Source organism: Bos grunniens, chromosome 19 (genome assembly GCF_055505025.1).
Source record: "Bos grunniens cultivar Pamir isolate PY7600 chromosome 19, Bosgru_T2T1.0, whole genome shotgun sequence".
NCBI lineage: Eukaryota > Metazoa > Chordata > Mammalia > Artiodactyla > Bovidae > Bos > Bos grunniens.
In genome coordinates, this window is record NC_141183.1 from 39,279,030 (window position 1) to 39,293,148 (window position 14,119).

The following is a 14,119-nucleotide window of genomic DNA, read 5'->3' on the forward strand; positions in this document are numbered from 1 at the left end:
AAACAAGAACAGTCTCATATATGACTGTAATACTATTATCACGTCTTAGAAATTTAACATTAATACATATATATTTAATATACAATCTGTATACAAATTCCACCAATGATAAAGGCTTGTTCTTTGAGATTTGTTAACATAATTATTTGTATTAATTATATATCATTTTTTGTTTTAGTCCCAAAGTCATGTCCAACTCTTTTGTAACCCCATGGAAGGACCCCCAGGCTCCTATGTCCATGGAATTTCCCAGGCAAGAATATTGCAAAGGGTTTCCATTCCCTTCTCCAGAGCATCTTCCCAGCCCAGGGATCAAATCCATGTTTCCTGCCCTGCAGGCAGACACTTTACCGCTGAGCCACTGGGAAAGCCCACTTATATACCATAATATCCACTCACTTAAAGTTTAAAATTAAATATTGTTATATATTCAGAGTTGTGCAACCATCACCACAATTTTAAAACATTTTTATTACCCCCAAAGAAATCCCATGCCCGCTAACAATCACTACCCATTTTCCCTTAGCAATTGCCAATATCCTTTATTTCTCTATGGATTTGCCTATTCTGATATTTCATGTGAATAGAATTATACAATATGTGACTTTTGTGACTGGCATAATGTTTCCAAGGTTCATCCATCTTGTAGTGTTTATCAGTACTTCATTTATTTTTTATTGCTGAATAATATCCCATTGTATGGATACACCACATTTATTTACCTAGCTATCAATGAATGCTTCTTTCCACTTGGGGGCTATTGTGAATAGTGCCAGTATGACCATTCATATACATATATTTGTATTTCAATATTTTTCAGGTATATACCCAGGAGTGGAATGTCTGGGTCATTCAGTAATTCTATATATGACTTTTTGAGGAATTTCCAAATTACATCACTCACATTTATCCTCTCCCAGTGACCCCCATCCTCTGCTCTCCTTCAAACCCATGCACTGTATTTCAGCCACAATGAAACTCTTTCATTTCATCAGAAGCTCCAGGTTCTCTCACCCCTGGGTTTTTCCATTTACCATTTTCTCTCTCTGGATACTTTCATCTCCTTTTCCTGGAAGACTCCTCAGCTACCACTTTTCATTAAAAAGAAAAGTCTTCTCTGACCCACTGGTTAAGGTTAGGTGCCTTGCTATATACCCTTATCACATCCTGTATCCCCCCATGATAACATTTGTAACACTCAATAGTGGCTTGTTTCGTTGGGATGTCTGCCAGCTAGACAATAAGATTCCAGAGGGCAGGGACCATGTCTTCCTTGGCCACTGTTTTCCCTGTATCACATGGCTCAGTGTTTGGTGGATGGCAGTTACCCAGTAAATATTTCTTGAAGGAATGCATTAATGATTTAATAGATTATTTCTTGGGTGAATCTGTCTACACATGACTTGCCATCATGGAGCTTAAAGTCCACTGGAGGAGAGAAGATTGGTATATTTGGAAGCAATCTGTGGATGACATAAAATAATGGTGATGAAATGCTACAGTACTTGACTCTGATACCCGTTGTAGGAGCCCAGAAGATAGAGAAGGTAGATATTATTGTGGGCTGTGATGATCAAGGAATGCTTCCTGGAGAAGCTCAGACTTGGGGTGAACCCAGAATTCTGTCCCTAGACATGACTTACTCAGCAATGTGGCTCAGAACTATGGCTCAGTAAGGGGGATCAAGTACTAGGTTTGTTATTAATGAGTTTCTTTGGGACCCAGGGATCCCAGGGGTCAGGGCATCATAGGAGAGAGGAGTCAGAAGACAACGGCAGAGCCTCTGGCTAGAAATGTATGACATGGAAGTAGAAGACAGGAAGCAGGCTCTGGAGCCACACTCAGACAAGCTGGATAAGCTGGAAGTGATTCTAAAATCTCCTTTAACAGGTAACAGGACACCCTAATTCTATAGTGCAGGTCCTGCTGGATGATTCAAAAGTTATCATTCTCATTGTTTTCCATCCTCAATAGTGATTCCCATCTCCAAATGTAGTTGAGAATCACCAAAGCTGTTATTGGGAACTAATAAGCTATATATTTGGAGAGTATGTTATACTTTGCATACAACCATCACTCTAAACCCACAATTCTTCAAGGTGTATGAGACTCACCGATGGTGGAGCATAAGGTTGGAAAAGTTCAGCAACTTGCCAAGATTGACTACGAATGTTTTTCACCGTTTAATCTCTAAGTTGTGTCTGACTCTTGCGACCCCATGAACTGTAGGCTCCTCTGTCCATGGGATTTACCAGGCAAGAATACTGGAGTGGGTTGCCATTTCCTTCTCCAGGGGATCTTCCTGACCCAGGGATCAAACCTTCATCTCTTGCTTGGCAGGAGGATTCTTTACCACTGAGCCACCTGGGTCAGTAAATGATGGAATCTGACTCCTCTGGGCTCCGGAATATTCTGCTTGTGGGTGAGCTAAACAGAAAGAGACCATCTTGGTAGCCCCTTTCTGTGAAGCCAGTCTTCCTCACCCTCCATCAAACTGCCCTGATATTAATATCTTTAACTCAGGATAAATTCAGTTCATAAGTGAGAGGAAATCCGCACTATCTGGGTTACCAGATGTGCCCTGTCCTTTGGGTCCACTGAGCATCCTCCCACTCTTCCTCTGCCCCAAACTCAAGGCAATCTCTTTCTGATTTGCTGGGACAAAACTTCACTTCATCTCCTAATTCTGGCCAAATCATTTTTTCTTTGCCAGAAAATTCTGTTCTCATTCTGGGGCTCAGGCTTTTGGAAATAAAAGTCAGGAAAACGTGTGGACTTTTTCTGCTTTCCTCCCACATCTCTATCCTGAGGCAATGAATACAGACCTGACTACCTACCTGAATGGGGGGAAGTGAATGTGAGATGCAAGGAAATAAATCTTTCAAAGATCAATGTCTCACAATTATTCCAGACACAATTTTTGAGATATTCACAGACTGAGAGAGTTCAAGGATCATTTAATTATCCACTCCTTGAATTGGTTTATTTGCCTCTCATTTTTTCTGGTTTCTGCTGCTTTTGTTCGTGTCCACCAAGGCGAGACTTCTGTTTGCCCTCCTGCTCTGTTCTCTGACCAAAAGGAAAAGGTGGTTGTATTTATGGGTACTCTGAAGTTGACTGCAAGTATCTCTCTTTAATGTCCAGATGTACAAATAAAAACATTTCCAGAATTCCCTGGCTGTCCGGTGGTTAGGACTCTATGCTTTTACTGCCTAGGGCCAGGGTTTGATTCCTGGTCAGGGAACTAAGATCCCACAAGCTACCAAGCACTGCCAAAATACAACTACAACAAAACCCCACACATTTCCCACTCCCTCTCGCAGAATAATTTACTCTCAGAACTCATTCTTCCTGTGCTCTCTTCCGTAAGACTTTTTCTCAATAATATATATTCATCTGCAATGTGTAACCAGTTCTGGAAACCCTCCTGGCTAAAAGTTAAGCTCTGAAGTTAGACTGTTGGATTTAAGTCCCATATCTGTTGCTTAATAGGTATGTGACCTTCGGCAAGTTATTTATTTTCTATCTAAAAAATGAAAATAGTAGTACCCAACTCAGGGGCTTCCTTGGTAGCTCAGATGGTAAAGAATCTGCTTTCAATGCAGGAGACTCAGGTTTGAACCCTGGGTCAGGAAGATTCCCTGGAGAAGGAAATGGCAAACCACTACAGTATTCTTGCCTGGAGAATTACATGGACAGAGGAGCCTGGTGGGCTACCGTCCATGGAGTCGCAAAGAGTTGGACACGACTGAGCTACTAACACACACACACACACACACACACACACACAGTACCTATCTCATAGGGTTGCTGTGAAGAGTAAATGAGTCAGTACATATTATGCTTTGATCCCAGTGTTTAGCAAGAGCAAGCACTGACAAATGTTTTCATGCTCTTCTTACCACTGTCATCAGTCATCATCATCACCATCACCATCGTCATCACTACCACAAGCGCCATCATCTTACTCACCATCAGCATCATTCCTGAGTGGTGAAGATGGTGACTAATTTTCTGGTTGACATTATACTGTTTGTATCCCTAAGTGAGAGGCATACAGACTTATTCTACTTCCTGTCTACTTTCAGATCATGTTGCTCTGACCCCATCCACGGTTCTGTTATGGAACATTCATAGAGAATTTTGAAATTTGATTGAATTTGACCCATAATTTCATATGTGTTTGTTGTTTCCTTTACATAAATATTTATTTACATACTTGGGAGATTTCAAATAAAGTAGTAAACAACTGCTATGACTTATGGGCATTTAATGAAAATAGTTTTGAAAGTTCTGCAACAAATATATATATATTTAGGCTTATACTTTCATACAGATTGTTCTTAATTTTCAAAAGGTAAACCAAAAGCAGCATGAAAATGGGAAACCAAACAGTCGTCTCAGATTTCCTCCTCCTGGGCCTGCCCATTAGACCTGATCAGCAAGACCTGTTCTACACTCTGTTCCTGGCCATGTATGTTACCACCGTCCTGGGGAACCTTCTCATCCTCGTCCTCATTTGCCTGGACCCCCACCTCCACACACCCATGTATTTGTTTCTCAGTAACCTGTCCTTCTCTGACCTCTGCTTCTCCTCTGTCACAATGCCCAAATTGTTACAGGACATGCAGAGCCACATCCCGTCCATCTCTTATGCTGGCTGCCTGACACAAATGTACTTCTTCCTGCTTTTTGCAGACCTGGAGAGCTTCCTCCTTGTGGCCATGGCCTATGACCGCTACGTGGCCATCTGCTTCCCCCTGCACTACACCGCCATCATGAGCCCCAGGCTCTGTCTCTCCCTGCTGGTGCTGTCCTGGGTGCTGACCATCTGCGTTTCTTTGTTGCACACCGTGCTCATGGCTCGGCTGTCTTTCTGTGCTGATAACGTGATCCCCCACTTCTTCTGTGACATGTCAGCTCTGCTAAAGTTGGCCTGCTCTGACATTCAGATAAATGAAATGGTGATTTTTATCTTGGGAGGGCTTGTCATTATTGTTCCATTCCTGTTGATATTTTCATCCTATGCACGAATCGTGTCCTCCATCCTCAAGGTCCGCTCTGCCAGGGTTATCCACAAAGCTTTCTCCACCTGTGGCTCCCACCTCTCCGTGGTATCTCTCTTCTATGGGACAATCATTGGCCTCTACCTTTGCCCTTCATCTAACAATTCTACTGTTAAAGAGACTGTCATGGCTGTGATGTACACTGTGGTGACCCCCATGCTGAACCCCTTCATCTACAGCCTGAGGAATCAAGACATAAAGGGAGCCCTGAGAAGAGTCTTTTCAAAATGGACAATTAGCTTTTTTTTCAACCAGTGACTTTAAAGATTAAAGGATGTTTTCAAACAGTAGGTGTAATACTGTTTAGTAGTAAACAGCCTAGGTAGCACCCAAGCTTGGTGCTGCTGGTACAGCGTCCATAGCACCCACAAGAAGAGTTTCCCCCAAATGCCATTACAGGCAGGTTACATTGTGCCTCTTGGGTTTGTCACTGAATCTTGATTGTGATGCATCGTGATGTGTAGTGGACACTCAATGACTATTATTCAATTTTGAATAAATACCACTGTATTTTGGTGTTTATTGCACTCAAGGAATATATTGTTGTTGTTTAGTTGTTAAGCTGTGTCTGACTCTTTGCAAGCCTGTGGACTGTAGCCCATCAGACTCCTCTGTCCAGTATAGTAGTTCCTAATTCTCTAAGAAACAAATCCAAATTTCTCAAACATTTCTGTACTTTTACTTCTGCCAATCATGTCTACTCCATGAAGAACATCTTCCAATTTATTATGTATTACTCTTGTAACTTTATTCTCCAGGAGCATCATTTCCCCCCTTGCTAATCTATTCAGTTTTTAATTTTATTTTCAGGTGTTGATTGATTCATCCATTTAATGACCACATTCTAAAATTATCTCTGTTTCCTTTAACTGTACCAATCATTTGTCAGTTAATGGCAAGTTAATTACTTCTGACGTGTGCTGTGCTAAGTCGCTTCAGTTGTGTCCTACACTTTGCAACGCCAGGGACTGTAACCCTCTAGGCTTCTCTGTCCAAAGGATTCTTGGGACAAAAATACTGAAGTGGATCTTGCAACCATGCCCTTCTCCAGGGGATCTTCCCAACCCAGGGACCAAACCTGAGTCTCTCAAGTCTCCTGCATTGGCAGGCAGGTTCTTTACCACTAGCGCCACCTGGGAAGCCCTACTTCTTTTGGTACTATCTATATTTTTTATTTTATTTTTAATTAAAAAATTTTAGAGTCTTAATTGAATTTGTTTCAATGTTGCTTCTTTTTTATATGTTTTTTTTTTTTTTCCTGGCCATGAGTCATGTGGGATGTTAGCTCCCTGACTAGGCATTGAACCCATACTCCCTGCATTGGAAGGTGAAGTCTTAACCATTGGATTGTCAGGGAAGTCCAAGGTAGTATCTATGTTTTAGATGAGAATTCGTCTTTTGAATTAAAATAATATGGATTGAACCACAGAGTTCTGTTATGAATTGTTTAATTTATAGACATTAAAGTGGTGGCTCACTTATTGCCCAAGGTAACACAAATAGAGACAGAAGGACTAAAGTCTATTTATGACTCTGAGGTAGATTTTTTCCTTTGGAATATTATGCTGAAATTATCTGGTGCTTTCTTTGTTTACTTCTTTTCTTACCAAGTATATTACGAGTGTCTGGTGCCTAACTCAGTGCCTTGAATCTGCTAGATATAGAGAATATATATCTATTGATTTGATTTGCATGCATTGATGTGTTTCTTGAAAAGAATTCATGTCTTAAAAGATCTCACCTTTAAAAAAGTCTTCCTAATAGTGCCAACTTTTACTTCATTTCTTCTTAAAAAATTTTATTGATTTTGAAAATAATACATTCTTACCACGAAATAGCCAAACAACAAAGAGATAAGTAATAAAGTGGAATATGTGGGTCCTCCATTGCTCTTCACCCCCTCCATGATGGCAGTTAAAAGCTGGGGCATACTTTTCCAGTTATTTTCCATGCACAGACTAACTGTATATATTATAAATAAATAGGACTAAATTGTAGTTGCCATTTTCTCATTATCACTTAAAATATGTTCTGAATTCATCATTTCACGTAAGGACATGTAACTCTTCTAGAAGCTATGTAATGTTTTGTTAAATTGATGTTATTTATCATAATTTATTTAAATAATCTATTCTTGGTGGACATTTGGGTTGTTTTCAGTTTTTTATTATTTTGAATAATGCTTCAATTTTATTTACTGGTTCACATGCTTTTTGTGGACTTATGCTGTGTTTCTGTGGACATATTTTCAGAAATGGGTATACTCAGTCAGAGGATATGAGCATTTTTAATTGGATAGAAACTGTCAAACCACCTCCAAGGAATTTTTCTCAAGTAAACTCCTTCCAAAATTAAACAAGAGTGGTCATTTCTTTTTTATATTCTCAATGCTGAGTATTTTGCCTTCAGAATATTTGTTGTTATTGTTCAGTCACTCAGTTGTGTCCGACTCTGCGACCCCAAGGACTTACAGTCCATGGGATTCTCCAGGCCAGAATACTGGAGTGGGTAGCCTTTCCCTTCTCCAGGGGATCTTCCCAACCCAGGGATCGAACCCAGGTCTCCAACCCAGGTCTCCCACATTGCAGGCGGATTCTTTACCAGCTGAGCCACAAGGGAAGCCCCTCAGAATATTTATCTCTTTAAATAACTAGTTCTTTCCCAAAGTTTCTAGAAAAGGAGTCTGTAGGGATGTGGACTACATTGCAAGGCATCTTTAAAAAACCACTTAAAAAACCTTAAACCTTCTCTGTTTCTCTGATTTCTTCTCCACCCACAGGGTTGCTGCTGGTCACTCTCCCCCGCCCCCTGCCCTCTCCACAAGATTCATTTCCTCCTCCGCTGCTTGTTCCCCTTCCATTTCCCCAAAATTTAGAAGTAGACTCTATTTTAGACATTCAGGCAATACAGAAATGAATTTGGCTTATTGCTCTATCCCCATCCCCTTGAATAAACATCTTGCCCCACTGGCTTCAGATCTAATTTTTAATTTAACAAGAAATAAGACATTGCGGGATTAAAAGTTGCTCGGATTTTGGAAAGCTATAAAAAGGAGGGGGATGGGAGAGTGGAGTTCTGTAATCATTATTATTGAGATGCCAGTGAGTCCAGACCTGCCCTCACACCTCTTGGGGGTGCAGCCCTCCATCGGAGCCCCCTTTTTAGGGCGCCCTTGACTTCTTTGTTGCGCAGGCTGTAGATGAAAGGGTTCAGGGTCGGGGTAACCACCGCATAGACCACGCTGGCCAGGCGGTCGTAGCGGGCCGAGTAGGCAGACGACGGCCGGAAGTAGACGGAGAGGATGGAGCCGAAGAAGAGCGACACCGCCACCAGGTGGGCCCCGCAGGTGGAGAAGGCGCGGCGCCGGCCCCCTGCCGACCGCACCCCCAGCACCGCGACGAGGATGCGCGCGTAGGACAGGGCCACCAGGAGCAGCGGGGTCAGCACCACGGCCAGGCCCTCGGAGAAGATGGCCGTCTCCGCGGCCGACGTGTCCGAGGTGGCCAAGCTCAGCATCACTGTCATGTCGCAGAAGAAGTGGCGCACTGGGGTGGCGCGCGGGTAGGAGAGCTTGGAGATGAGCAGCGTGTGCAGCAGCGAGTGCAGGTGCGCCACGGCCCAGGACGCCCCCACCAGCGCCATGCACCGCCCGGGGGTCATGACCGCCGCGTAGTGCAGGGGCCGGCACACGGCCGCCGCGCGGTCGTAGGACATGGCCGCCAGCAGGTAGCTCTCGGTGATGCCCAGAGCCACGAAGAAGTACATCTGGGCAAAGCAGCCCCGGAAGGACACGGCCTGGCCCGGGTGGAGCAGGCCGGCCAGCAGCCTGGGGACCGTGACGGTGGTGAAGCAGACATCCACGAGGCTCAGGTGACCCAAGAAGTAATACATGGGGGAGCGGAGGGCCCCGTCGGACCTCACCAGCACCACCATGCTCAGGTTGCCCAGGGCATTGACCAGGTAGACGCCAAGGAAGAGGAGGAACAACAGCGGGTGGATGTCTGTGCCGTCCATCAGGCCGAGGAGGAGGAACTCTGGGCGGGAGGTGAGGTTGGCTAGAGCCATGGAGTGGCCGCCACGGTGGGGGCGCTGAGAGGAGAAAGGAGACAGCCCAACGTAAATTCTGGCACCCCTAGGTAGATTTCTGCATGTTTTAAAATATGAATATTTTTTAAAACTTCTGCTTGCTAAAATGGTGTAGGGACCACACTGCTCATCCGATAATCCTAGAAATTTAGTCTCAGAGGGGTGTTCTGGGCACTGGGGGGTCTCAAGATTTGGAGTAGATCTGACCTGATTTTGAGTCCTGGATCTATCATTTAGGGCTCTCTGAGCCTCAGTTTCTTCTTCTTTAAGTGAGAAAAATATTAGTTGCTACTCCTACAGTTGTGAGGATGTACTTAATCACTCAGTCGTGTCCCACTTTTTGTCAGCCCCATGGACTGTAGCCCACCAGGCTCCTCTGTCCAAGGAATTTTCCAGGCAAGAATACTGAAGTGGGTTGCCATTCCCTTCTCCACAGTTGTGAGGATAGGGTGGGTAATAAATCTAAAATACTTGGCACAGTGCCCAGCACATAATAGGCATTAAAGACTGTCATCTATCATCTATCAAGTATCTATCTATCTACCATCTGTCTATCCAGGCTTCCCAGGTGGCTCAGTGGTAAAGAACCCGCCTGCCAATGCAGAAGATGTGGATTCTGTCCCTGGGTCAGGAAGATCCCTTGGAGAAGGAAATTGGCAATCCACTCTAGTATTCTTGCCTGGGAAATCCCTTGGACAGAGGGGCCTGGAGGACTACATATAGTCCATGGGGTCACAAAAGGGTCGGACATGAATCAGTGACTAAACAACAACACAACAACAACAACAATCTATGCATCTATATCTTCAATGACATCCTCATCATTAGCTTAGTAAAACCAGTAGTTAGGGGCAGAATTGAGACCCAGTCCATCTGAATACCAGTTGAAATTTTCTCACAAGACACCTTACTATGTTTGCCTTTCATGAATTCACCACATATTATTTGGCAGCTCAGGGAAGCTTTAGTTATTTAAGTATGTTTTTTCTTAATCTCATCTGAAACCTGCTTCCCTGTAACTTCCACAAGTGGCCCCAGTTTTGGCCGCTGGGGGCCACACACCAAATCTGCTTTCTCTGCCTCTTTTCACATCGTGTTCGAAGAAATCTGTTCGAGGTCCACTGAGTCTTCTTTTCTCCAGTCCAAACACCCTGGTGCCGTGGATCCTTCCTTATAGGACTCCGTTTCCAGGTCTTTTTCCGTTCTGGTTACCCTCTACATCGTCAGTGTTTTTGGACACAGTGCTCTAGCTGGAGTTGGGCTGTGTGGCACTCAACAGTTCAACAGCCCACCTCACGTGAGTTTATCAAGTGCTTGCTTTGGGTCAGGTGCTGTGTTGGTCTCTCGGACTATGAAGGTAGGTCAGTCTTTGTCCTTGACCTCCAGCCATGCATCGTGTAAGAAGCAGTACTAACTATGAACAAAATAGGAATGATTTCCTCTGCTTGGCTGATTCAAGGAAGATTCCAAAGTGAAGGGTTGAACTGGGGTTGGGAGAGTGAGTAGGAGATCATCAGACAGAGACTTGGGAATAGGAAGAGAATTTCAGGTAAGGGGAAGAGTGAACATGTGGCTTCTTCCCTGGAAGGCAGAGTGGAGTCGGGTGGGGAGGAAAATAGAACCCACGGTGAGAAGGCAGCAGGGGAGCATTGGGTTTGTCACCTGGAGGGCAGTGTGCCAGGTCTCAGGGCTGTCTGCAGAGTCTGTGGGCTGGTCCCCTTCCTGGCCAGAGGTCACTGGTCTTAGGGACAGATACACCGTTACCCATCTCTGCCCAGAGACTTCAGCGTGTTTCCTGTGGGCTGGAACAGCAGCCTTAGAGAGAGAGAAAGAGAGAGAAAGCCAGACCTATAAGGGCCCCAGGAATTCCTGGGCATGCTGTTTCCACCCAGCTCTGCTGCCCTGCCAGTCTCCCCATTGCCCACTGGATATGGTGTGAACCACTCAGCCTGGCACCCAAAGCCTTCCAGATGGGCTCCCAGGATTCCTCTCCAACCTCAGCTCTGGCTGCTTCCACATTATTCCCTTTCCCAACCCCAGCCAGGATGGTCTTGTCACTGTCTCTCTCTCTCTCTCTTTTTTTTTTAAACAAATATATTTGCCACTTCCATCATTAAAAAAAATTATTTATTTACTTTTGGCTGTGCTGGGTCTTTGTAGCTGCATGGATTTTTCTCTGGTTGTGGCGGTGCACGGGCTTCTCATTGTGGTGGCTTCTCTTGTCATGGAGCACAGGCTCAGTAGTTGTGGCCCAGGGGTTAGTTGCCCCACAGCATGTGGGATCTTCCCAAATTAGGGATCGAACCTGTGGCTCCTGCATGGGCAGGCAGATTCTTTACCACTGCACCACCAGGGAAGCCCTTGTCGCTGTCTCTGGCTTACACCTTTCTCGCATGCCTTTCCTGCCATGGCTCCCTACCTGCTGCGCTCTTCCTACCCCACCCCAATACCCAGCCCCAGGTTCACCTCCTCCAGGAAGCCCTGCTTCCTTCCTTTTTTTTTTTAAAATATGTATTTATTTCTTTTTGAAGTATAATTGCTTTACAATGTTTTAATTTCTGCTGTACAACAATGTGAATCAGCTATGTGTATACATATATCTCCTCCCTCTTGGGCCTGCCTCCCACCACCCCCATCCCACCCCCCGAGGTCATCACAGAGCACCAAGCTGAGCTCCCTGTGCTATAGGGAAGCTTCCCATTAGCTGTCTATTTCACACGTGCTGGTGTGTATATGCCAGTGCTCCTCTCTCAGCTCCCACCTCCTTTCTTGACTTCTTCAGCCCACATGAATTTCTCTCTCCTCCATCTCTTGTAACCCTCATTTGGAACACGGCCCTCATTTGCTGCTATTACAGTGACTTTTGCTGCTGTGATGCTCGTCTTCCCACTAGATGACAAGTTCTCTGAGGACAGATGTTTAGTTGTCTGCTATGCCTAATAGGAACAGACAACTAAATATCTGCCCTCAGAGAACTTGTTTGAACTGTCCCGGCAGCCAGGGAAGGCTACAGTGAGGAGGTGGCATTTGAGTAGGACAGACAAGTGTTCATCAAGAGAGGCAGAGATAGTGAAGATCTAAGAATGGGAATGCCAGCTCCCAGGTAGCTTGCAGCCCTAAATCTTATATGGAAAAGGTCACCTTTGTAGGAAATACTCAGATGCACCAAGACACAGAAGCACAAGGGGATGTGAGTCTGATAAACCCAGACACACAGACATGCCAGAGACACACTCACCCCCACTAGGACATGTGAACACTCACATACATGTGTTTACAGGTAGGACAGACCCACACAGATGCACACACGGACCCATCCATAGATGTACATGCCACATACACCTGAAGAGTCAGACCCAGATACATACCTCCTCCAACTCCCACCAATGCCAGAGAAGCAAAGAGACCTCCATGGATCTTCCTGGGCACACTGAGACCCGTGCAGGAATCTGCACACAAAACCAACAGCTTCTTCCTTCCTTTCTCTTGTCTCAGGTCTCCATCTGCCTTAACAGAGTGGGGAATGGTCGGTGGGCCCTAGGTCTCTCAGTTTGGGGAGTGTCTATCTAATTCCTTGACCCTGGTCTCTTGCTGGTCAACCCAGATTCTTCTTTGGATGGCGTCCCAAATAGCTTTCTCTGCAACTCCTGTTTTAACCCAAGATGTAGTCTTTCTAGGGCTTCCCAGGTGGCTCAGGCGTAAAGAATCTGCCTGCTAATTCAGGAGCTATAGGAGATGCAGCTTCAATCCCTGTATCGGGAAGATCCCCTGGAGGAGAAAATGGCAACCCACTCCAGTATTCTTGTCTGGAGAATCCCATGGACAGAGGAGCCTGGTGGGCTATAGTCCACAAGGTTGCAAAGAGTTGGACACAGCCAAGCACAACAACACGAACCCTTTCTATTCCAAGGTCTTCCTCTCCTCCTTTGCTTTCCTCCCCCAACTTCTCATTCATTCTTCTTTAATAATTTACACGGCAGTCTTACCTGCTGTACCTACTCTACACCAGGCAGTAAGCATTGAGAGCTAAGACATTCTCAAAGAGTTCAGGGATTTCCCTGATGGTCCAGTGGTTAGGAATCTGCCTTGCAAATGCAGGGGACATGGGTTCAATCCCTGGTTGGGGAACTAGGATCCCACATGCCGCAGGGAAACTAAACTTGCCTGCTGCAACTACTGAAGCCTGTTCTCTCTGGGACTGAGTCCACACACCACAACTAGAGAGTCCATGTACCACAATGAAAGATCCTGCATTGATGTGATGAAGATTCTGCAAGCTACAACTAAGACCCGAGGCAGCTAAATAAATAAATATATATATATTTAAAAAGAGTTCACCTTCCTTCCTACCTCTGTATCAGCCAACTGGCAGTGATTCTAAGATATCATCTCCCCCAACACCCATGTCACAAATGGGAAGCAGGACCCAGAGAACACTGACTTCATTCAGCAATTTGGTGACAAAGCCAGGATGTGAATCTGGGGTTCGGAGCCTACCCAGGTTTTCATGCACTTTCCCATCCTGTCTGCCACACATTGGAGGCTATTTCTCATTTCCCTGTCACTCAGGCGTTCGGTTTACCCATTCGCCTTCCTGCCTTTGATTATTCCACTCTCTGCCAGCAAGTCTCCTGCCTGACCGCTCACCTGTGAACACATGTGGGCTCCACCCTTCACACCATATACCGGATGCTGCTCGGCTTCCAGCCGCGGAGATAAGGCAGGTATGCCCTGGAGAGGAAGAGCTACCTCAACAGCCTAAGGCCATGCAGGCTGGGAACAGAGGGGTCACTAAGTAGTTAACCAGGCAACTCCATGGAGAGCTATGGCCTCTGCACCCACAGGCCCCAGGAGGACCCTCTGTTCTCAGCCAGTATGGTGCCTTCTCTCCTGTCCTAGAGAGACTGAATGGTAGAGAGGGGAATGCAAGGGTCTGAGAGCCCAGAACTGGGAAGACACCCCTCCAT

The 14,119-nt window shown here is 45.3% G+C and overlaps 2 protein-coding genes across 2 annotated transcripts; one reads left to right on the plus strand and one right to left on the minus strand.

The window, feature by feature from the left end:
• Positions 1–4,259: 4,259 nt before the first annotated feature.
• On the plus strand, positions 4,260–5,353 carry LOC147352293 (olfactory receptor-like protein DTMT). The gene has a single exon (XM_086359651.1). It carries the CDS (start codon positions 4,374–4,376, stop codon positions 5,322–5,324), a length of 951 nt encoding a protein of 316 aa, XP_086215777.1. The 5' UTR covers positions 4,260–4,373; the 3' UTR covers positions 5,325–5,353.
• Positions 5,354–8,153: 2,800 nt separating this feature from the next.
• Positions 8,154–9,146, minus strand: OR1R1 (olfactory receptor family 1 subfamily R member 1). Its single transcript, XM_086359652.1, has one exon. It carries the CDS (start codon positions 9,129–9,131, stop codon positions 8,154–8,156), a length of 978 nt encoding a protein of 325 aa, XP_086215778.1. The 5' UTR covers positions 9,132–9,146.
• Between the last annotated feature and the right edge of the window lie 4,973 nt (positions 9,147–14,119).

What these genes read in the sequence shown, in the direction of transcription:
- OR1R1 (XM_086359652.1), bottom strand. Translation starts at nt 9,131, where the DNA reads ATGGCTCTAGCCAACCTCACCTCCCGCCCAGAGTTCCTCCTCCTCGGC.
- LOC147352293 (XM_086359651.1), top strand. Translation starts at nt 4,374, where the DNA reads ATGAAAATGGGAAACCAAACAGTCGTCTCAGATTTCCTCCTCCTGGGC.